At 39.3% G+C, this 24003-nt stretch overlaps 1 protein-coding gene across 7 annotated transcripts in view; it reads right to left on the bottom strand.

Moving 5' to 3' along the window:
• Positions 1-24003, bottom strand: part of SH3KBP1 (SH3 domain containing kinase binding protein 1) — a 255788-nt gene that overhangs the window by 41169 nt on the left and 190616 nt on the right. For all 7 annotated transcript variants that reach the window (XM_083850240.1, XM_083850241.1, XM_083850242.1 and 4 more), the window contains 2 exons: positions 20535-20610; positions 12124-12218 (listed from right to left, as the gene is read on the bottom strand). In XM_083850240.1, coding sequence (XP_083706366.1) covers positions 12124-12218; positions 20535-20610 — 171 coding nt within the window. The remainder of the gene's footprint in view (positions 1-12123; positions 12219-20534; positions 20611-24003) is intronic.

Genomic DNA, 24003 nt, shown 5'->3' with positions numbered 1-24003 from the left:
CCTGGAGATTGCTCTTTCCAACGTCATCGGCTGCCTAATACTAGCAGGGAGCCTACCGACAGCTGAACAGCCTCTGCAGCTGTACTAAAATGAGGGCCTGAGCAAGGCTGGCAGGGGCTGCCTACACAACCTATTCAGCCCCTCCACAGAGTACAGCACCAGCACATTTAGCAGTGCACTGGGGCGCACGAAAGGTTTGCGGGAGATGAAGAAACAACTTTACTGCCAGGCAGGCATCCGCTGCTCCAGCCACATTTTTTAATTTATTTGAGGGTGCGAAGATGTTTCCTGCCTTTTCCTCCAAAGCAAGCAGGTCTTCAGGGAGGCACCAACTCCCTCGTCTCTCACCACCTTTGAATTACCAAACATTTCAGGGAGCGCCACATCCCCGACTTCATCTCTTCCCTCCCCAGCTTATCTTCTGGGCTGCCCCTAGCTGAGGAAAAGGCTTTTGTTTGTAAAAGCAAATGAGGTCTCCCCTGCTCCCCAAGGTCCCAAAGCAAAGTAACAATCTATGTATTTATTTTCTCCCCTATGCATGCCTATAGCTGCAGCTGTGTAAACCCACAAGGAAATAAATCTGAAAAAGGCTGATCTCTTCATCTGTAAACAGGACTCTTTTTTTCTGAGGGAGCAGACCATTACACAGGCTGGCCTGCTGAACATGCTGCTGCTTTGTAGTGCAAAACTACATGAAGCCATCCTGTAAACATCAATCCATAACTGCTCGATATTTCAGCTTTTCTGATTGAAAGCTTTTGATAAATAAACCTTTGATTTCGTCATTCTAGCTAGGACAGAAAGCAGTGCCAAGAACAAGAACAGCAGTTCCTCTGAAAAGGTAGCTGCAAAGCATGCACTGTGGTATGGGTACTCTGGCAGTGCTTAAACAGAAAGTCTTCTGCCCAAGCAAATAGATGGACTTGCAGGTATAGTCATCATCTACAGACATCTTCTAAAAAATTGGCCTACAAGAATTACCTTTTTAACTTAAGATTTATATGTTACTATGCTTAAAATATACAATTGGCAAGCTAAGATTACAAACTAAAAATTATAGGCTATTCAGAGTATTGAGTGAGAGGCAACACAACAGTGCAGGGTTTCAAAAAGCAAAATCCTCATGGTAGGATACGAGAGTTTCACAGAAATCTCACCAGAATACACAGTTCCTTGCATGAAAACAAGAAAAAAATCCCAGCAGTTGGCAATTGTTATTTGTCAAATGTCTGTTTTCCTTCTGCCCTTGTATAGTTGGTTCTCATCAAGAAGAATGTTGAGCTTATAAAATCCCATTATTCACAAAGCCATGAATATCTCTTACGCTTGTACTGAGAGCTTTCATGTGTCAGCTCTGCTGTGCTGGCAGCCGCACATTACATTATTACCACCCTCATTGTAAGTGTCTTTTCAGCAGCATTTCCCACAATTGATAGCCAACCTCGTAATTTAAAGGAAAAACAAAACACCTTTTAGTTTAAGGTGAACAAATGTATCTATAGCACCTTTCAAGACACTCTGTATACTCAAATATGTATATATATAAATATATAAAGATAATGTGCAAAGGCTTCTGAGTTTGAGGATTAAAGGCCTCGTAGCAAACCAAATCTAAGAGCCAAGCTGGCTGCCATTCCCTGCGCCCACGCAGAGCAGCAGTGGCACAGCGCTGCTGCCTGCCTCCGGGGACCAAAAGGTCCCAGCTCTCACAGGCACGGGAGAAGGCTACAGAAAGAGCTCTGTAATTTTGAAAGCTGGTGTCTGACATCACTGGGCAAAAACAGTTATGTGCAGGGAAATTTCTAGTTTTTATTTTTAACCCATTAATGAACAACTGCCTAGATTTAAGTAGATGGAAAATTTTCATTGAAAACTAGTGTCAAAGATCAGCATTATTTTGGTAACTTTGAAATGAGCTAATCAAAAGCTGACCTCACATTGCATCAGATATTCATTAATGCAATTTTCATTAGGGGAAAACAATAAAATCACGCTGAAACTGAGTGAAAAAAGTAGTTTAGTAACATTTAGGAATGGTTCTTTAAAATTTCTTGCATTTTATTGTATTATTCTAATGCTGAAATGAAGGCATACCACTCTCAAAATCCACTTTTATTCTGAAAAGTCAGAAAAGAATTTATTTTAGTCTTTATAAATTTTCAAAAAACTTGGTAAAACACTTGTGAGTGAAGGAAAGCATCTCTCCTAAGTCTTATATTACACCCACCTTGTGCTGCTACCTAAGACTGTATGGGAATATGATCAAACTTTGTTATTTACTAAACTCTGTTACCAGGAATGAGACCTTACAGTATCATTCAACAGTTTGTTAAATATTTTTGAACCTGGCTATGATTTAAAGCATCTGGTTAGTAACTAAGTACTCCTAAACAGAAATATTATTTTAAAATCTGGCGATATGGCAGAATGAATCGCTCAACATCTACCCAACCCAAGATCATTTAGATGAGAGAGACAGTCCAACAGGCAATAAATTAATCTTCTGAGGCAGTCCTGGAGAGCACCCATTTCCCCCTTATATGCACTTTCTCCCAAATACTCACAGATTATGAAATACTGGGAGAAAAGTACGAGAAGAAATCTCCCAGTCTGACTCTGTTTGGCCCATAATCCAAAGCAATTTATTCTGCTCGGGTCCTCAGCCTGCGCCCCAGAAGATCCAAATCCTTCCCAGCTCCTGCCAGCTCTCCTGCCCAAGCAGCAGGGAACTGTACATGTGGTAAGGGCAGTTGCATCTTTTAAAGCTTTGAACAGGAGAATTTATTTGTATCCATAAGCTCTAAGGCTCTACTAAGAATTAAGCGTGTCAACATGGTACGGAAGGAAATGGGAGAGACTGTCAAAAATTAGACATTATTTCAGCAGTGGTTACACTGTCTTTCCAGACAGTGGTTTTTACTGGAAAGCCCAACAAGAAGATACCTCTCTAGGAGACATATTCTGTCCAAGAATTGGCCTGAGTTGTTGGACTCTGCAAAGGAGAAATTGGCTGAGAATAAAGAATGACCTGCAATATACAGGACCTCAGAGCAGAGCATCCAACAGACCAGATATATTTTGGCTGTTAAATCCATTTTAGGCTAGATCTAACCTTTTGACTTTAAACTCTGTGAGTAAATAGTTTAATCAGTAACAAAGCTGAATTGCTTTGATGAAATATTTGTGCAAACAGAAAAAATTACACCGCTCATTGAACAAAACAATCTCTTCTGGGGATTCACTTCACTTGCAATGTTCAGTCAGCAGAATACCATGGAGAAATAAATATGAGCCAGGTCATAAAACTCTGGCCCTCCAATACTCAAAATAAAACTAAGTTAGCTACCACAAACATGAAAGGTGGTGCTAGTAACAGACAAAATACATACCTCTGATACTCTAAGCTAAGATAAAATATTTATATAATTATATTTTTGCATTTAGAAAGATTAGAAAACCATTGAACAAATCATTTGAAGTATTAATTTAATGCCATTACTACTTACACCAAAGACATCTTAAGATCCAGAGTCATAATTATCATCACTAATTACTTGGCACTGTATATGCATATTTACTTTCTCTTTAAATGATTCTCCTTATTCTGACAAGGTTGGACTTGAGATAAAACCATCAAGCCAGCATGTGAACCCAACACACAGGATGAAAGAAAGGATGAATCTAAGCAGTGAGTTTAACGCCTGCATTGTGAGCAATAATCACAGTTTTCCAGACGCCTTGGTATGTCAGTGATATCTTTCATAAGCACAGGGCAGAAAAAAAAATTTCTCTCCCTTTTAATCTTAAAATATGTCACCTTTTCAGATTAGCTTGGCTGTATTAAAAAATGCTAACAAATAAACCTAACTCTTTAGATGATGCAAATCTCGAAGCACTACGTGCATGGGGGATCCTGTCACTTCACCTACATAGCTTGGCCTGAACTTCCATTTGTCAAAATTCAAATGTGGTACTTTTGAGGAACAATACAAGCCCTTCCTTTGAAAACACTGCTGTAGCACTGCAATCAATGATAACAAGAATAGGAAGAAAGAAAGTCAGTGTATACTTATAGAAAAAATATATATATATATACTAACAAGAACATTTAAGTGCTGGTTGCTCCCCAGCAATAATCTCTAGATTCATAGTTTATTCACGTGTTCAGCTCAAAAATTAGTGTTTCAGTAATATTTCTAAAGATACCAGTGAACTGTTGTCTGCACCTGGTATCTTATTAAACATATTGTCAGCCCTTAAGTAAGGTCTCTACATTGACCTTACTTAATGCTCCATTTTTAAACACAGCATCGAAGAAAGGCTGCAAGATATGAATAAGTGTTAAGAATTTATTTTAAGCATTTAAAAATCTTGGTCAAGGACAAGGTTCAGGCAAGAAGAAAAATGAGAGAACAACTACTCACAGTCTGTTTTCCCCATAACTCACTGAGTACATCAAATCATTTTAGATAGTGAACTTATTTAGGCAACCTTTAGCATCCCTATAAATTTTATATAACTCACATGAGGACACGTTCATACTTCCACACAATGACCCCAAACACTTGCCACACATGTTAGCAGCATATTAAAAGGGCCTCATTGTGCAGGACCTAGCCCAGCTACCATCCCACATGGCACCATGACCTGAAACCCAGCAAAAGTTCCCAACCATCTTATTCCCATTAGATTCAAATCTTATGACCCATTCCAACTCATCTGTGCCCGCGTGTCCAGTGACCAAGGCAGCCAGATGCAAGGGCAAAGGGAAGGAGAAGACCCGTCCCTTTCAGCAGCAGCCTACCATTAATCATGTCGGATTGCACCCTCACCATGCACACTTCGCGAATTAATTTCCTGTAGGAAATCAGCAGCTTTGGTACAAGCAGATTCCTTAATCAGCTGAGGGGGAGCGATGTCTTGGGGGAGAAACTGGTGCTGAGCACAGTGTAAGGGGCAAGGAACAGAAAGCAGATGTGGTATGGCTGTTAGGTCTGACCGAAAATGTGTTGAATAATTCACGGTTGTCTCAGGAACAACAGGAAGAGCATGCACTGAGATCTCTTCAGGTGTTGTTCTCTCTGAGGCAAACACCTGTTTCTAAAGGTAAGGAGTAAGCGCCTTTATTGCTTACATGCTAGTCTTTAAAGACACAAGATCATAAAAGCTTTCTTAAGGCTGGACGTTATTTGATGTTCATCCACCTTACTCCTTTCGGTTTCTGTATGCAGGATTGTTGCAAAAGTTACAAATCCTCAAAAAATCTTGTACTAAAGCTCTAACTGAGGGCATCTGTGTGACCAAAATATTTAGTGACAACAAAAGTCCACTGTGCTGCTTTGACAGAAAGCCATTTTTATTACTTTTATTAAATCAGGTCATGCATTTTCCCCTGCATAACCTGATTTATTTTATTTTATTTTTTATTTGTATTGCTATATTAGCAAACTCATTTCTAAAAATGAGATAGAAATTTTCATCTGTCAGTCAAGGCAAAAATAAAATTACCCAAGTGTCTACCCTGAAATAGGACTGCCTTCTTCTCCTCTTTCGAAAGACAGAACCTGAAGCTACCATATGTTTTCAGCTTTGAAAATTTCTGTCTTCTTAGACACGCAGCTTTATTTTTAATTACTTCAAATCTTATCAATTTTTTTAACCCATCCAGTAGAAGATAATGAAAATTTCATCTTACTATGGAAAAATCAGTGTTGCTATCTACTTATTTACATATACCGAAAGAAAAACTAAAAACCCTCTCATTTGTACATATATTTCTGTAACCAAGGGTTGTCAAATATGTGTGTGCTGTTTGCAATTAAAAGCAACGAGAAAAAAAAAATACACACACAAACCCAGGAAACAGACAGGTTTCCCCCTAGAGACACCATAATCTAGTAAAATGCTCAATTAAGTATCAGCTATCACCCTCCTCTAGCACACTGGCCGGTTCCTGCTCCTTCCCCTGCTCATGGCCTCAACGAACTGGCAAGACTCTCGTAAATAGCACTTACTAATTTCATCCCTTTAGGAGCCTCCTGCATCCGTCAGAGCAGCTGTTTTCCTTCACAGCCCTACCCAGTCAAGTTATCCTTGGCAATCTCTCAGCTAAAGAAAGTGCTCTGGACAATTACCTTCTGGACCAGGATGAGCATTTAAAGATGTTGTAAGGGACAAAACCAGGAGAATTGTTTTGTCAAAAGGTCCGTGCTTGGGAAACTGACTATAAATACAGCGGGGGTGAAATTAAATGCCTGAAGACTACACGAAGAATTGGAAAACGCTAGGCTCTCTGCACAAGAATAGATTCCATGCTCTGACAGGAACAAACGCAGAGTAGCCACTTTAACAGTGAAAATAGGTCATTATGAAAGAGGCTGGTAGGGCTGAATTACATTTCATTGTTTCCTTATACCCTTCTGCTTGCCTGTACTTGTTTGTTTGACTTAACACTTGATTTTATCTGACTCACTAAATGTACAGCATTTTGAACCACCAAACTTGCAAATCTCACATTAAGGCAAATGATCACCACCACCACCACATACAAATACTGTCTTTGCAAAAACTGATTTATGGCTCTTTTCTCCCCAACATAACATTAAGCACTACAAATTGGATTGCCAATAAATACCTAGAGCAGAAAAAGTTGCCATGTAAGTCTGTCACTAATGATGGGCATTACTCTATAGTGTCTTTCATGATACCAATACCCCAACGTTCCAAGGACTATCTGAAAAATGTTACGAAGATTTGGGGAGGCTGTAAGTCACTCTTGCTCTCTTTCACGTCATCAATTCTTCAGACGGTTTTGATGATCCAGCTGATGTGTTGACACCTATCAGTGTCAACACCATGGCAACTCAGAGTTAACTGAACTGCCACTGATATTGCCCTCCATGACTCCTACTCCGATGGGAAGAGTTCGTGTGAGGATATTCTTCTATTATTGTCAGCTTTCAACCTTGCGATGATTTTTGAAGTATTTTATTTTATTTATCCAGACTATTTTCATTCCTGGGAACAAAGCAGTCTTTACTGCCCAGAGCTCAGGTAGATTGATGCAGTGAATGCAGTGAAATGAAATCTTTCACAGTCTTGCAAGTAAAACTGCTTTCAAATGAGTGCAGAGCTGCCAGTGAGCTCTTGATGTATTTGCTTTGAAATTATTTAGCTATTGCTATCGATTTCTCACATAGGTCATTTTCTATATGCCACTCAAATCTTGCACATTTTTTCAGAATTTATTAGAGCTGCTAAGAAATCTGTAGTGTTTACATTAGGAGTCTCTATTAAGACTGGAAAGTAGCCTACAGTAGTTATGCCTAAAATTGCTGGAATGAAAAATCCCAGAAGACTTCCAAGATGACAGTTGAAAATGTCACGTGAATCTTCTGTTGTTTAAAAGCAACTCTATTTATTACAAATATAGTCTCCTAAATCAATATTTGAGTACGATGAAACACCCGTTCGCCGCTCTCTTTTGGTTGCACAGTGCAGTCACTACCTGTGTTCTCGTATTTATCCAAATGCTGTCAGGAACATTTTGAAGCTGTTACAAAAATTACCTAAAGAACACAAATATTTGATATTATAAAGAATAACCTACAGTAACAATCTCATGGCCTCTTGCCATTCACCTGTTTTCAGCTTATGAATGTATTGTATCCACAAATTGTACAACAATCACCTTAACTGTAAGATTACTGTATTTTGGTTTTTTTTGCTCTTTCTACAAAAAGTGCATTTTTCTTAGACCCCTTAGCTGTAAAGAAAAGCTCCCAAGTCTGCTGTTCTATTTGCCTTCAGGATGAAGTTTTTACCTTCCTCTAGAATTCTGAACAATATTTTCTCATCTCTTATCTTTAAATATTGTGCATGAAGAAATTAAAGGACTATAATTTGCCCACCTGCACCACCAGTATGTAATAAATGAAACTTTTTCTATGCATCTACAAAGGCATTTACTTCACTGAGGAGAAGGCAGAGAGAAAAACCTTTCCAGAATTTTTTAGAATACATTTATTTGAAGTCATTAATTTCTCCTTTTGTTCTTCTTAATTCCACATAAATTTTCACCTATAAGGAAATAACTGTTACTACCATATGTTTGTACTCTACCTCATCGGGTATTTTTTTGGTGTTTTAGGCCTATTCAATTCATTCAAAAATGACTCAATATGTTGTTTAATTGGCAATTGTTTCTGGCTACTGGACAGGCACAATGGCGTTCTTGTCCTTACATCTCCCACAATATGCAACCTGTTGCCGGGAAAATGATCAGCCTCTTCTGACTCCCGTAAGTTTATAAAAAAACCGACCAGCACGCTCTTCAAGTGACTAGGGAAATCACTTGTGATTCAGCAAATCTGTTCAAAACATTCTTTGGCTACTTCACAAAATAATTCAGATGTTCAAATTCTCCTATCATAAAGGCCTGCACGGAAGACCTGATCTTCTTTTGATTCAGTATCTAACTATGCATCAAAACAGAGCGAGAACTTGAAATAGAGTCTGCAAAGGCCTGGACAAAAACAAGCAAGCAAGCAAACAAACAAACCAAAAACCTGTAACAGTTTCCTCTTTATTTTAAGTGGATACTTGGAGGTCTTGAAAAGGGACTTTTATAACTGATTTAGATAAAAAAAAAAAAGACTGAAATCTGATGTAATTTTATCCCTTTCAACTGCAGAGGTACTCTTAAAATGGTGGTTTTGAATTTTGCGTTTACTCATACCACTTCTCTATAATTCTTTCTACAATTCATTTATTTATTTTTTTTAAGATGAACACTAGAGTAACAGCTTCCTCAGACACACATTCTCACATGCTCATGAACACACAGGCTCTCCTCATAGCTTACGATTTAGCTCAATTAACTCATCCACCTTCCTCTTCCTACATACTGCATGCTATCTCATCTTTCTGCATTTAAGTTTCTTGCAATGCACTGTGTGTACTTCCCATAAGCTTTCTCTCCCATTCTGTTGTGACTAATTTCTTCTTACTTCAGCCACTTCCACACGTTCTCACCAAATGTTTTCTTTTTTGAATAAATACAAATTCAGTACAATTTAAAATTGTGAGTCTTCAATATTCCTATCAATCTGTGTGAAAACAGACTAACCTCAGGAGGTACTTCTCATGCTGAGAAGTCTTACTACGTTCTGGTTTTAGTGAGCTCAAGAAAATGACAATGCATCTGGGGTTTTAGGAAGTGTTACTCCCATCTATTTCTTTAAAAGTAGCTATCTTCTCTCTTTGCATCTAGGTAATTCGGAAGAATAAATTTTGTCTAATGCTGTCTCGCATAGAAAACAACCCCTGCAAATCACTTTCTCGCAAATAGATTAAAAGAAACTCTGTCATCTGATGGCAATGCGAAACCATGGTAATAGTTTCTGAAGTGCTCAAGCTGAAGTACAGAAGTACATTTCTATTTAATTCCCCTTAGTCAGTATGGATCACTAACTCTGTTTATGGAGAAGACGCTGCAAGCACAGGGATGTGAATTCTGGGTGAGAGGCAGCTCTCTGGCAGAGGCCATTACTGGGCAGAAGGGTGAGGCTGACTTTGTTGTTGCTGGCTAAAGCAACAACATTTTTGTTAAAACACCTGCTTGAGAAGACATGGACTAAAATAAAATTGCTCTTTTCCATGGTAAGAGCATAGAGGAGACCCCATGGTTTTCAGAACTCTATGGGAAAGACCTTGACTAAATTCTGTATTTTAAACTATGTATTAAAAATAGATGAAAAATACCCACAAGCCTGTCTGCAATGAGTTCTGCAAACCACAAAAGGATCTGCAAAGTGAATACTCGTTAAACACTGCTTCCTCAGCACCTCAGATTAGTTCGGATGAAGCAAAAAAAGCATCCAAGGGAAACGCCAAGCCTTTTTGCACTGAAATGCACCTTGCTCAAGAGGAATGGTTTTATGTAATTGTTCATGGACATGTGATACACCACAGAAAACGCAGAAGAAGAAAAAAAAAGTCTGTGTTGGCTTGATACCATCAGAGTATAGAGCAGAAAGGCAATGGGACATACTAAAAAACATACCAACTTCTGACTGTGTATTTAGGAAAACTGATCAATTCAGTCAAATCACCAGCTCAGGTACCAGAAAAGACAAAAAAAAAACAAAACTCTTCCGTTGTTGGCACAGAAGCAGTAAGAAGAGAATGGAAAAGAAAAGTAAGCAAATGCAGTCTCATTTTGAAAACTCAGCAAAGCAGCTGTCTCTTTATCTCTGTGCTATAGTGAAGAACATATCCCCACTTGGAGACCAGCCATCTCAGGGAGTTAAATCCACGTGGTCAATAAAGCGTGAAGTGGACAGGAAGAACTTTTTAAAAGCCATTTCCGTGCTCAGAGACACTGTTAAATAATTACACGAGAACATTTTAAATCAGGCAAAGCCAAACAACTTTCAAGACAGGCTAAACAAAAATTCACTGGGGGCAAGCGCTAGATTGACTGTAAAAGCCACAAAAAGTAAAAGTAAAATTAAAAGTATTTTACTAAACACCAGAAACAACAGCTTTATGACAGCATTAACTCATTTTAATTACCTTTAATTTACGTGAAACAAAAGAAGTGACATTTTCAATAACTAAAAATAGCAAATCAACGTGCACAAGGAATGAATCCTGATATGCAAGATTCAGATCGAGCACAGCAAATCTAGTAGCTGCATCACTAAAGAAGACAATTTTTGTAGAGTAGTGGAATTTAAGAAGGACGGCTAGGCTGGACTCATTTGGCAACTGTGGTGTTGTGGTGTTTTGTTTTGTTTTTGTAATTCTAATAAATACTGGAGGGGAAAAATGGAGACATGAAAAAAAAACCAGATGAGAAATACATTCATATACACCCATGCTGTAGACATGTATGAGTTTTTCAGTTTGAAGGCCTATCCCTTCCATCCAAATTAAGATCACTGCAATGAAGCTTGTAAGAAAGATGTTGATATTGTTAGGCTTCAGTACCCATTAAAGGATATTTAACACGACAAACTGTTTATTAAATTCACAATTTATTTTCCTACCAATGTCTGATTATTTTTGCATGTATATTCTTCAGGACAAAGAAGATATCCTCTGAATTTGTAAACAGCTTAAACCAGAATGAACACTGCCATAGATGAATTTCCCTTCCCCCTCCTCCCCCCCCTCCAGTTATTTTTAATTACTAAGTTAAGTAACAATTTCTTATGAAACTTGTCAGTTATAGAATTTGTGCTTTCACTTTCATTAAAGCACATGAAATCCACAGCCTCTTCCATTTTCTACCTTTTTCCCAAATACTTCTATGTCCAGAAGTCAAATGCGTTTAAACAAACTGTGGTCTTTAAGCAAAAGCAGGAAATTAAGTTCTGCTAAACTATAGTGTTGTACAAGTTTTCCACCAAAAAAAAAAAAAAAGTTTGCTCAACATCTTATTGCTGTAAGTTATTTATTTGACTAGACACCACACACAGTTTTTAGAGATTTAGTATAAATCTTGACACCGGTTTTCCATTTCTAATCTTGAACAATTTCTAGTAATCTTTAAGAAAAGAACACTGGGGTCTTAAATGATTTAATTTCATTTCTGTATAAAATCTGTGTGGATTTTCTGCTTTATGGTAGCGTTAAGGACAGCAACATTTTAAACAGGTGTTCCTTCAACTAATTTACACACATCGTCTCCATCAAACCAAAAGTTCTAATTCGCAATTTCTACAATAAAGACAATTTGCACGCCTAACAGAGATGTTCAAAGCTGCTACTTTCTTGAATCTTCCATTATGTTCTCTAGAATTTTATGTTTGTTACAGGAATCAATTTAGCTCTGTCAATCAATTTTTGCTCTGTCAATACATTCAAACTAAAATTAATTGTATAAATTCATAAACTCAAGAGTATGTCTACTGTTCTTCACACAATCTTATCGAGGTAAGGCTCTAAAGCACAAGAGGAAGAGAGATCTGTAGGACTCTATGAAATCTGTTTAATGTTTCATTGCTAAAATAGCATTATTTTAAGAAGGATGCTGTTAAAGGCACACATAGGAATTTTATGGTAATTGAATTTTAAAAACTGCATCCCTGCTTATAGGAAAAAGAATATTCTTTTTACCTTACTGATAAGTGTGACGACGTCACCTTCTCGGATTGTGAGTTCATCATCATTCTGTGCTTCGTATGGAAATATCACTTTGCAATACTCCTTGGCTGAAAGGAAGAACATTTAATGTGATAAATTATCAATTTATAAAACCTGCTTATCCAAGGATGAAAATCTTTGTAAAATGTTCCACAGCTGTCTCTGCATGCTCTCATATTTAAAAAACTCCACGCTGATGAGAATTCCCAAGGATGTCCCTCACGGAGTCAGTTCTGTAACCCCAGAAGCATTGTCTCCCAACGTCTCCCTCCCTGGAGATCTCCAAAAGCCGCCTGGGCCTGGCCCTGTGCAGCCTGCTCCGGGTGTCCCTGCTTGGGCAGGGCTTGGAGCAGGTGAGCCCAGAGGGCCCTGCCAGCCTCAGCCACGCTGTGAGTCTGTGATTATCTCAAACAGAATGGCTCCAGACCACAACCTGCCACAAACCATTTTCCTTAGAGTAAGCCTGTGTTTGACACTCGCTTCAATGCTTCCACTGGTATAGCCTTCAAACAGGTCACACAAATTGGAAGTATAAAGGAGCTAGTAGGTTGACAGAGCTTATCTATCCCCTGGTGTGCAAGAAAACAAGCATTTCTGAATCTACACAGATGACAAAATAATAAATAATACATTGATAACTGCAAAGGCACTCAAAACTAAGCCTTCTGTGCACTCAGCATACAAGATTTTTGAATATTAGTCTAAAGTTTCCTCTTCCCTTTTCCATTTACTGTCTATAAATACGGGCATCATCTCAACTTTCATCTGGAAAATACAGCAGCCAGCACTCCTCAGAAATCTTAAAAAGCAGTTGTCATGAAAAGAAGTTACAACATGTTGCTGTGCAACAGACAAGTATGTCAATGTGTCTTACAGATAAAAGGGAATGTGCATTCCAGCTGTTAAATAATGTATAAAGGTATGTGATATTCTAAGACAGCAGGTTAAAAAAGACCAAAGAAATGCTCACAGAAATTACCGGACCCTTTGTAGAAGCACATGGGACTTTGTAGAAGTCTTCACCTCACTTAAATGTCTCGGTTTTGATGACCTCTGACCACCACATCACAACTCGTTTCAGAAAGTAAAAGGGATGTCTAATTGCTAGTTTGCTGCAGTCTGGAAGGAAGGGTTTGGATCACTCTTCACGGATCCAGTTGGGATGTTTCCCCTGCTCACTATCCTGCCTTCAGGCCAGCATAATAACCTTTTATGTGCAAGCTGCAGGGAGGCTGACACACACCAACTTAGGTCAGGTAGATGTAGAGCAGCATGTAAGAGAAACCAGTGAGATTCAGAACATTTTTACACTTCACAGAGTATGCTACCTTAAATAATCATGGCTTTGTGTTTTGTTTTGCCCTTTTTTGCCCCCGTTTGAAGAGTATTCCCATCCTAAAAAACAGCTTTGCTAAATAATGGATTCAGTGAATTAGTGCAAAGATGATGTAGACATAATATTGTACTGCAGAAGCTGAGTGCTGCACACTTTGTGAAGCCTCTGGTTACTGGGTACAGGCTCAGCATCTCTTTTTTGTGATACAGACCAGAACAGAAACCAGGCTGGGTTCTTGGAGGCAACCACCACCTGGCCCCAAGGAGTATCCCTCCTGAACGCCCATTCTCAACTACGCAAATGGTTCCTCTCTTGACTAAGCACACCATCACGTAACCATACCATCTCCACATTCAGTGGGGAGCCGAGCACCATGCACAGCTCATCACCAGAGAGCAGCGGCCGTGACCCGACAGTAACTGCACTGTTCTGAAAGGACGTCTGTGGTGCGGCTCTCGCCCGAGGTGTGCATGAATCCCACGCATCTGAAGTTAAAGAATGCTTTCAACAGCAGGTGTCCAGTGTGCCCGTGTCTCCTGAATCTTACAATAGGCAAAACTCCCTCGGCTCCTCTTTGCTATTTGAAGACTGCAAATTTGGACTAGGATGAAGACATCCACAGACAGAGTGAATAGAAGACTGTGGTTTCAGCATCTGAAAAAGTCAGTCAATAATCAGATAAGTAGTTGCTCCCTTTCTTCTTTTTTTTTTTAAACTTTTCCTTTAAAAGTAGATACACGCGTGAATCCCATAGTAAGTGGCTGTCAAAAGCAGCAAGACTGACTGAAGAACTCATGGTCGATGGCAGGGGGATGGTTGGACTTGATGATTTGGGAGGTCTTTTCCAACCTTAATGATTCTATGATTCTATATAGGAAATGGTTATGAATCTTTATCTTGTAGTTTTGGTACCAAGAAATGGTACCATGACCATTTCTCCCATGACCTTTCTGTTCTCCACGCCAAGCTCTTGCGTTTTTTCTTTCTTTTCCTTGCCTTTTTATTTTATTTCACTTTTTTTTTTTTTTTTTTTTTTTTTAATATCCAGATAGCAAAGAAACAAGGAATTAAACTAGAGAAAAATGACTCATGAAAAAGCAGGTCTTAGGCTCAGGCGAATGCTGATGCAGTCCATAAAAAGCCAGGAGACAACTATTGTGAGAGGGAGCTGGAGGATGCTCACAGCTGCCCCGTGCTCTGAAGGCTGGCACAAGAACGCAGGGCTGAAGGCACAGCCATGGAAAAAAAAAAACATGGTTTATGTGCAGTAGGAGGCTGGATTCCTGCAGCGTGCTTCACATTGACATATACTAAATCAATATTTTCCCCTGCCCAGTGAGGACCGTCTGGATCACACTGCGACAGAGCTAGGTCTCAAGAGCACTGACGGATTTGAAACAGTTGAAGTGACTGGACAAAGTCAGCTTTCGGACTTCTCTTATGGGAATGGTAGGCCAACATGATTTAAGTAAGTAAAACCAAAACCAAACAGGACTCATAGTAATATGAACGTTTCAAATCAGATTAATAAAAGAAGAGAAAAATCTAATAGGCTATGTCAATAATGTACTAAAACTGTCCTTACTCAGCAGAGCTCAATATAGCAAGAGGATATAAAGGTACGTAATTTCAGCAGTTATGTTTAGATAGGAAGGAAAAAAAGATAAAAGGCAATACTAAGTTCAAACACAGCAGAGACCACACTGGAACTTTCTGAATTTAGGGGGTTTTCCTAGTGAAAAACAAAACAAAACCCTAAAGGTCAAAATAATAGATCCTCTTACAAGCCTGGTAAATAGGCTTAAGACAAATTAAAGGTTTAGACTAAAATGCCAGTATTATGCATCCCTTAACTGTGGATGATAAATCCCATTTTTACATTTGACATCCAAGGCTGGGTTTATAAATCACAGATGGTTCTTCCAGAAGCCTCTCTTTCTTTCCCCTGACCTGAAAACATGTTTTTAAAATATACCTCCCCATAAGCCCCCAGCAGCAGACATCTTGGAAACACTAAGGGAGGAGAAAAGATGATATTCATGAGCTTTCCGGTCCTAGTTATTAATCCAACAACAATTTACTCTTTCAGCCCACAAAGTCTCTCCCTGCATACTTGCAGCTCCTCCCAGGCAACAGAAAGCAACCTGCCTTATACAATGGACATTTCCCAAGGAACTGAGTGAGCAGATGAACCTTGCCATATGTCTTAAATATCAAGCAAGTTGGATCTAATGCAAGATGTTTCACTTCTGGCCTGACACGTTCTAAACTGAGAGGGCTTGGGCTGGGTACAAGCCCATTTGAAGACATGCATCCATGAGTGCCTCCTGGGATTTTTGATTGAGGCTAGGTACAATGATGACACATCAGCAAGCACTTTCTCTGCCTACATTCCTTGTAATCCTGTCCTTCGGAAGGAAGAGCAAAGCCATTGCTAGCTTCTCTGACAGTCCCCTAAGGGCCCATGGTGAAACACCACTACCCTTCCAAGCATCATCATCATAGCTCAGAAGCTGCAAAAGACAACAGCAACAAGGATCTAGATACTTACTATGAGTTGCTTGTCACTGCCCATGCTTCATTGAGGGAAAAGGCTTAGGACCCCTCCAAACATTAAACAAGCTATCACAAACTATCTTCTAAAAAGAAATGGATGATTTAGGGGGATGGTTAACATGCAACACCTTATGTCTCACAGTCTGTCCTGTGTTCAAAATGTGGCCTATTTGATACAGCCTTAAGCCCCCAGAAAAAAAAAAAAAAAAACAGAAAACAAAAAACACCATTGCCTCAAAGAGGGAAAAAGGCAGCAAGAGAGAGCCTTCCTACAGAATACAGCTGCTTTGTTACCTAGGCTGTTGCAAGCACTGTATTTCACCCACAGAATCCCGTGGTTTGATATGCATTCCTTTGAGAGGCTGGTTAAATACTATACTGTCCAAACCAGAACTGAGCAAACTCCATTTACTGTTTCAGCAGATACTGCTCATTTTAAAAGGATGCCCCTTCTATTTGTTCTCCTGCCAGACTCTTAGGCTAAGCTGTGACAATGAAGACAACAGTCTGCAGATGTACAAACCTTCAAGCTTAAATTTCACAGGGGACAGTGACTCTGGAATTTCCTTTTCTCGGGCTAGCATAACACAGGTTCCTCTGCTTACTTCTGCTGCTGCTTCCTTCTTGTTAGGCAACGTCTGTTCTGCCCCATGGCAAGATTTCCTCCATCTCAAATAATCCAGCTATTGGGCTCTGGATTCACCCGTCTAACTTTTCAGAAATTCATAGATACTTTTTTTTTTAGTAAAACAAACAACGACCCCATATACTTGATTTCTGAGGCTTAATCATGGAAGTCTAAATGGTACAACAATCGATATGGACACACACACTAATGCTGCAAGAAAAAAAGCAGCATTAAGTTAGCGCTTCTTGAGCTTAAGCTTCCTCTTTTTAACTACTGCTCATAAAAAAGCTTTCTGAAATTGAATAAAACCTACGAAGTCTAGTGAAAAATTACAACATAGCTACCAAACCCACAAAACAGATGGAAAGAAAAAGAACCAAGTTAAAAAACAAAAACAAAAAACCAATGCACTCAGCAGAATTTGGTTTTATTATTAATCATTGACCTCAAGACTCAGAAATGGATTGCACCAAAAAAATACTTTCATAGAACTTCATCAGACTCAAACTATCAAAACACCACCTCATAAAATACAACAACAACATCAAAGAATTAATTAGGGCCTCATTAATCCAGATTCGGATACTCTTTATACTCTTCCTACCATCATGCAAAAAAAGATTAGTGGCTTGCTAGGATTTGGGTATTCCTATTATGTAATAGGTTAACAGGAACTGTAAATAATCAGTGAATGAGTAATCAAATTAAGTACCACGGTCACTGTACTTCGTGACTTACTGCCTTTGCTTTTTTTGCCGTATGCTTACTAAAACTCCATTTTTGCAACCTCAGCAATCCACAATAGCTCTGTCAATCACCGTGAATGTTTTCACTTTGCTGAATTTCAGAATCCATCAGAGCTACTTGAAAATTGATAAATATTTTGTATAATACAGCCTTTACACCAAAAGACACTTAAACTGAAAGCAAGCTACTTCATAGGAAAAAGAAAAAAAATCTCACCCCACAGATTTTTGTATTTATACTTATGTATACATATATATACTTATAAATACATGCAAGCATGCCTGTGTCATCCCAGATACATAAGACATTTGAAAATTCAACAGCAGAATAAGTCCCCTAGAAGTCTGTGTAACCACAAGCCTAAACCAAACAGATATTCCCTCTTCTATTCAAAAATGCATTCTTTCATTCCTAAAAGGTTAGTGATATTCCCTTTCCCTTTTTGTTTTCCAAGGGACCACTCAAGCTCTAAGCCTTTGGGCTTTCACTGTATTTTCTCTTTGAGTAAAAGTTCTTCTGTCTTCTCTTTGGCCTTGAAGAGTCATCTCTTTATTCCCTGAAATCTTGAGGCCTTTTCTTAGGGAAATGTACACAGCATACTGTCGGGAGATGTACCTACAGAACACACTGTTCCAACTTCGCTCTGACCAACTCAACCCATTGCAGAACTTAGGCCATCTCACAAGTCTTATGAGGAGCGGCTGAGGGAGCTGGGCTTGTTCAGCCTGTAGAAGAGGAGGCTCAGGGGCGACCTTATCGCTCTCTACAGTTACCTTAAAGGAGGCTGTAAAGAGGTGGGGGTTGGTCTGTTCTCCTATGTGCCTGGTGACAGGACGAGGGGGAATGGGCGAAAGTTGCGCCAAGGGAGGTTTAGGTTGGATATTAGGAAGAACTTCTTTACTGAAAGGGTTGTTAGGCATTGGAATGGGCTGCCCAGGGAGGTGGTGGAGTCACCATCCCTGGAGGTGTTTAAAAGACGTTTAGATGTAGCCCTTAGTGATATGGTTTAGTGGAGTACTTAGTGTTAGGTCGAAGGTTGGAATCGATGATCTTGAGGTCTCTTCCAACCAGAAATCTGTGATACTGTGATACATGTACCACGGGAGCAAACAGCATGCACAGTAAGTCCCCTGCTGCCAGACACTCTCCCACCATATCAAGAAAGGTACAGAAAAAAAACAAAACAGACTCATCTATTGAGACGTGGGGAGAGTCAGCAACCATCATCACCCCATGCTGAAGCCCTCCTGTGCAGAGAAGGAAGGTGGTGCTGCTCCCCATTTCCTGGCTACACAAGCTATTCCACAGCGTGGTTTTTGTTGTTGTTGTTTTGTTTGTTGTTGTTTTTATTTGTTATTTTGATGTGTTTTGTTTGTTTGTTTTGCTTTGTTTTAAATCCAGTAAAGAATAAGGAATAACAGCATCAGTCATGGAAAGAAACAGGTGGGAAATGAAAAACTGCATTACTCATCTATCAAATGCAATCTCTCTTGCTTCCAGCATACATCCCTGGCAGGAATCCCAAGGGAATACAAATCACATACCCAAGAGCCCCCTCTCCACACTCAGCTGAATCTGTGGATCTTGTATCTCACGCCACTCCTTTGGAAAACAGCACATTATCTGTTTAGCACAGCAATTAAAAGTTCTAAGCAAGCCTGGAGCCCCACCATCTCAGGCAAAAGTGGAATCAGCTGAAGCCCAAGAGGGAGGGACAAAATATGTCACGGTGGAAGGTACAGTTCTCCAACCCTTCTTCAGAAGAGTTTTCACGTGTTTATACATGGTAAAAGTATAAAGCCCCAGTACCCTGGGATGTGGCTTAGTGAGCAGTTTCAGCTGCCAGAAGAATGAGCTGATGTGGGAAGAAGCAGCTGTTCCCCAGCCTGGCTCACCACAGAAGCGTTAGTGCTGCAGGTGGGAAGCCCATGGGATCACCCCTTCTGATGGCACCTGCACGTAGGCCAACTTAACCTGCTCGAGCTGCAGGTTGGGAAAGATGACTCCAAAGCATATTCACTCTGGAGCTTTGCTCTAGGTACAAGTTTGCATGATTTTCAGTATTTCAAGTTCTTGCTTCCTCTGGGCAACTGAGCTCTTGCAGTGCTTCACATAAATAGCCTTGCGTCACCAGTGAACATCAAGGGGACACAGCAAGTCAGTTTCTGTGGTGCAGCTAATGGATAGCAACTCGCTGGGCTGTTTTAAGCTACCTCTGCAACTCTGAGCTGAAAGCATGTGGTAAACATGGTCTTTACCACATGCTTTTGTCAGCCTCTCTTCTTCTGCTACTCCAGATCCTTGCCTTCCTCTGTCTGTAGGTATTTCAGCTTTGAGACAAAACACTGTCTGTTAACTATCTAAAAGGATAAACACATTGGGGAAGGAGAAGGACTAAAAAATCCACACTTTATATTATAAGCAATTTATTTTGTAATACATGGCTATGTTCTCTTCCTTCTTATTGCTTCCTACCAGAATCGGTAACATTTAGTTGTAAATGTATATAGGTAAAATCAAAGGATTTGGCAAGCTAGTTACAAACACCTCCCTAGAACACCACTGAGAGTTGCTAGGACTTCTTCCTAGAAGATTTAATTATTCATTTTTGTTCTGCTAAGCGTCTAAATAACCAAAACAAAACTGAAGGTCTTGGACACTGTTCTTTTTCCATACAAACTATACCACCCACAGAAATTATTTCTGCTATATAAACAAAGAAAAAAGAGGAAGAAAGCAAGGGCACTCAAAACCAGAGATATTTTTCTATGACCCACCTACAAGTTACAGCAGATGAAGTTGGATCTTACTCAACTCTGATTAATCCTAAAGTGCCCTCAAGGTTGAAATCTGATCATGTAATTTAATTTGATTTTTAGTGGCAGAAAAACTCATGGTAGAATTATCAGAGCAAAAATAATTCAGAGGATTCTGTGAAACAAAGCATTCTGTCTGTGTACCACCTCCTCAAAGTTTGTCCTAAATATATCCATCTGCATCCTTGCTTTTCATATAACCAGGACACTCTTTTAGCCAAAACCAAAGAAAAATGCTCAGCTTTCTTCAAAGAGGCTTAATAGCATAAAGTGCAAAGAACAAAAAAGCTATGAAACCTACTTTTTGTTCTGCTGTCCACTTCTATTTTTGCTGGCTCCTGAGTTGCTGTAGATGGAGGTAATTTCTTTCCAACACTCTGAAAAAAAATAATAATTATTATTCTCCTTTAAAATTTGCAAGTTCAGTTTGAAGTTGGACAACAAAAAAAAACGCAATGGAAATACAATATACAGAAGTAGAAAAAGACAGCAAAGAAACAGTGGCAAATTAAACTACACTCAGGTTTGTCTGTATCATTTTGTTTAAATGATAAAGGATTCATAATAATGTGATCCACTAATTTTCCTTTAAAATTTTTTGACTAATATTTTAAACATTAACACCTTACCACAATTTTAAGGGAAAGTCAGTTTCATTGGTGGACTGAATATATGATGAAACTACATACAAAAAGGTGCCATTCAGTGCCACAAGTAAAACTAAAAGAAGAGTGGAAAAAAGCTCTTGATTTCCTTCCATACTAGGAGTTTTCATTTCAGTCATTCTAGATTGACTGTGATTTTTAAGTTGACAACTTCTCTTTAAATGTTCCCCATTTTTGTTTGTTTTGAACAAAAATAACTATTTTGCAGAGTATTACAATAAGCTCAGACAGCTAACCTGAAAGAATAGTAAAATATATTATCTGTCCACAACAAAATAAAATTGCTGATATTCTCCTTTATGTATCTTCACCAATAACTATATCCATGCTATCGCCTCTCTCACTCTGGTTTTCTCCCTGTCAAGAAGGCTGTCTAGCTTTAAAATCCCAACCACATATAGTTGACAAAATGAGTAAAATTATTACTTGTTTATACAGATAAGAGTACTTAAAAGCCCGAGCGATAGTTCAACATCCTTTTCTGGTAAGGTACTTATAAACACCACAAGAAGTGCTCCATACTCCAGTGACCTTCTGAGTAAAAGCTAAGAGGCAAGACAGCTAAGATTTAGCCCCAAAAGCACTTAGGACCTCTTGGAGGACTATAAAGAAAACACTGGCCGGTATGAGAGGCAATGGGAGTACAGCAGTTTAAGAAGCCGAAAAGTTTCAACATTCGTGAAGACTCTGAAGAGCCCCATATTAGTCATTTTGTACACTAACAGTGCCAAAATTTATCTACGAAAAGACGCCAAATACAAACACAGGAATTTTAGGCTGGCAAAAGGAAGCACATCTGGAAGAGGGGTAGTTTTGAGAGCTGCGCACAAGGCAGAGTCATCAAATTTGTGTTGACAAGTAAGAAATTAACTATACATTGCAATACCCGTAAGTGTCCTGCTGCTGCTTAACTTGCAGGTGGCAGCAGAAACAACTGAACTTCTGATGAGCTTGTAACCCTACTTAAAATCCCGAGTTTGGGAAATCTTAGGAAAAAGATCAAGAACAAAACTCTGCAGAGCCTCCCAGCTTCTTTGCTGAGGTGGGAATGGCAAGTGAGAAGCATTATCTGCCGCAGCCATTAGGGAGGTAATAGAACCACCAGCGCTGAGAGACTCCTGCAAATCAGCAGACAACAAAACTCAAGAAAAGAGCATCGGCTGGATGTGCTGAAGAAACTTCAAGTCAAGAAGGATGAGGATGAAGAGCTGACTCTCAGATCTAGCTGGAAAGCAATGAAAACTCCACTGGAAGAGTTGTATGAAGAATCTGATACAACTAGACATTTGCACAGATAAAGCACAGAATGTGTTTGGGATGAAACCTAAAATGTAGCCAGCTAAAAATTACAGCAAAAGAAGCATTGACAAAGGAGGAAGAAACCAGTGTATTCCAGTAGAAATTACATGCTGCACTGTAAAAGGAGATTCGGGACTTCTTAATTTACAGAAGCAGATGCAAGTCTAACGCTCGAACACATTCATTCATCTGCTCATTCAGAACGAGTGCCCACACAGGTGACACATCAGCATGGGGAACCTCATTTGGTTCTGGCCCTTGGGAACAGAAAGGAGAACTCCACTCAAACAACGCCGCTGCTTGTTCAGAGCTAGTAGACAGGTCAGAAAGCAGCCATTGCATGTTCAGGAGAGGAGGTAAAAAGCACGGGGACCAAAGCAGATGAAGACACGACTCCTTCTGCACCCGCAGAAAGAGCCTGAACAGAACAGCACAAAACTTGGTGGAGCACATGGAGCGTGCTGAACGGTCACTGTAACCTACCGACTGGACTCCTCCATTTACTTTACTGCTTTACTCTTCCATAAAAATGGTACAAAAGAAGGTCTTATTTTCAGTTGGGCTATACTAACCCATATATTTGCATGGAAAAAACGTTAACATTTTCTGAAAGCATCTTCATGAAATTTAATATAGTACTACTCATTTGTCTTCATTTGTCTATTAGGAAACATGTAAACTTTCCACACCCTAAAACCACCAAATCCTCTATGATCTTTTAAGTCTGATGGTTCCTGCCCCAACAGGATAAAAGCTCAAATACAACAAGGATCTGTGTGCTGGGAGTCCCAGGTCAAGTACCACTTTCACAGTCAAATTTTTCTAATGAAAAAAAAAAAAGGAAATGGAAGACACACATCTCCTCCCACACAAACCAGACAGTTTCCTTCTGCCTGTCCAATTGCTCTACATCACTCATACTCCCATACAGGTCAAATATCTACCAAATTTACCAGTGGCTAGGAGAACCAAGCAAGCTCAACTTAAATTCTTTCTGAACCAACACACATCTCTACAACAGAGACTTCTTTTCAGGGACTAGTTCACAACAGAGTGTTTTGGTCTCTTCTCCAGTTGAAGACCCAGCATAATTTATGAAAATCTCCTTCACTTCTAAAGAAGGTATGCAGGGCAATGTGAAAGCAAAGAACGTGCTAAGCAAGTTGAGCTGAAGTTCTTAATATAATTTTTCCTCCTCCTTTTCCTCTGTTCTTCCTTTCCATAACAAGGAGGTCAATTCTATTTCAGAAAAAGATGTCCTCTAAGCCCTTCTAGATACGTTAATTTATGCTGCAAAATAGTGATATAAAAAGTAAGCTTTCACATTACTTAGTTTTTTCCCTATATTCATCTCTACCTATCGGGCTGGTGGAGGAAGAATTTCAAACTATAAAGCCAGCATTAATAAAATCTCAACACTCCCAAGAAGCAAGCAGTTCTTATTCCTTTGGGCCACAGACACAAAATGAGATTTAAAAGGTGAAGGACTTTTGTGGAATTTAGACACCCAAAATCCAACAGCAGGGTCCTCAAATTTGCCACCATCCCTTGGCATCTCCTGGCATGAACACTTCCTTCCCACTTATCTAACTCCTTTGAAAGCTATCATTTTGTCAATAATGTTTGCAATAAAAAGTCATGAGCAGCATGAACCAGACCACCCATAACAACCCCTTCCCATCGGTGTCCTAATCACCAGGCTGCAAAACCAAGCCAAGTTCAGTATTTTTTCCACATATCCTTGTGTATCTTGAATTTTTGGCCTCAGAGTGGTTTCAGCACCAGCAAAGAGAGTAGCATATTCTT

The sequence above is a fragment of the Anser anser genome (assembly GCF_964211835.1).
Source record: "Anser anser genome assembly, chromosome: 1".
Taxonomy (NCBI): domain Eukaryota; kingdom Metazoa; phylum Chordata; class Aves; order Anseriformes; family Anatidae; genus Anser; species Anser anser.
This window is presented reverse-complemented; position numbering and strand designations above follow the sequence as displayed.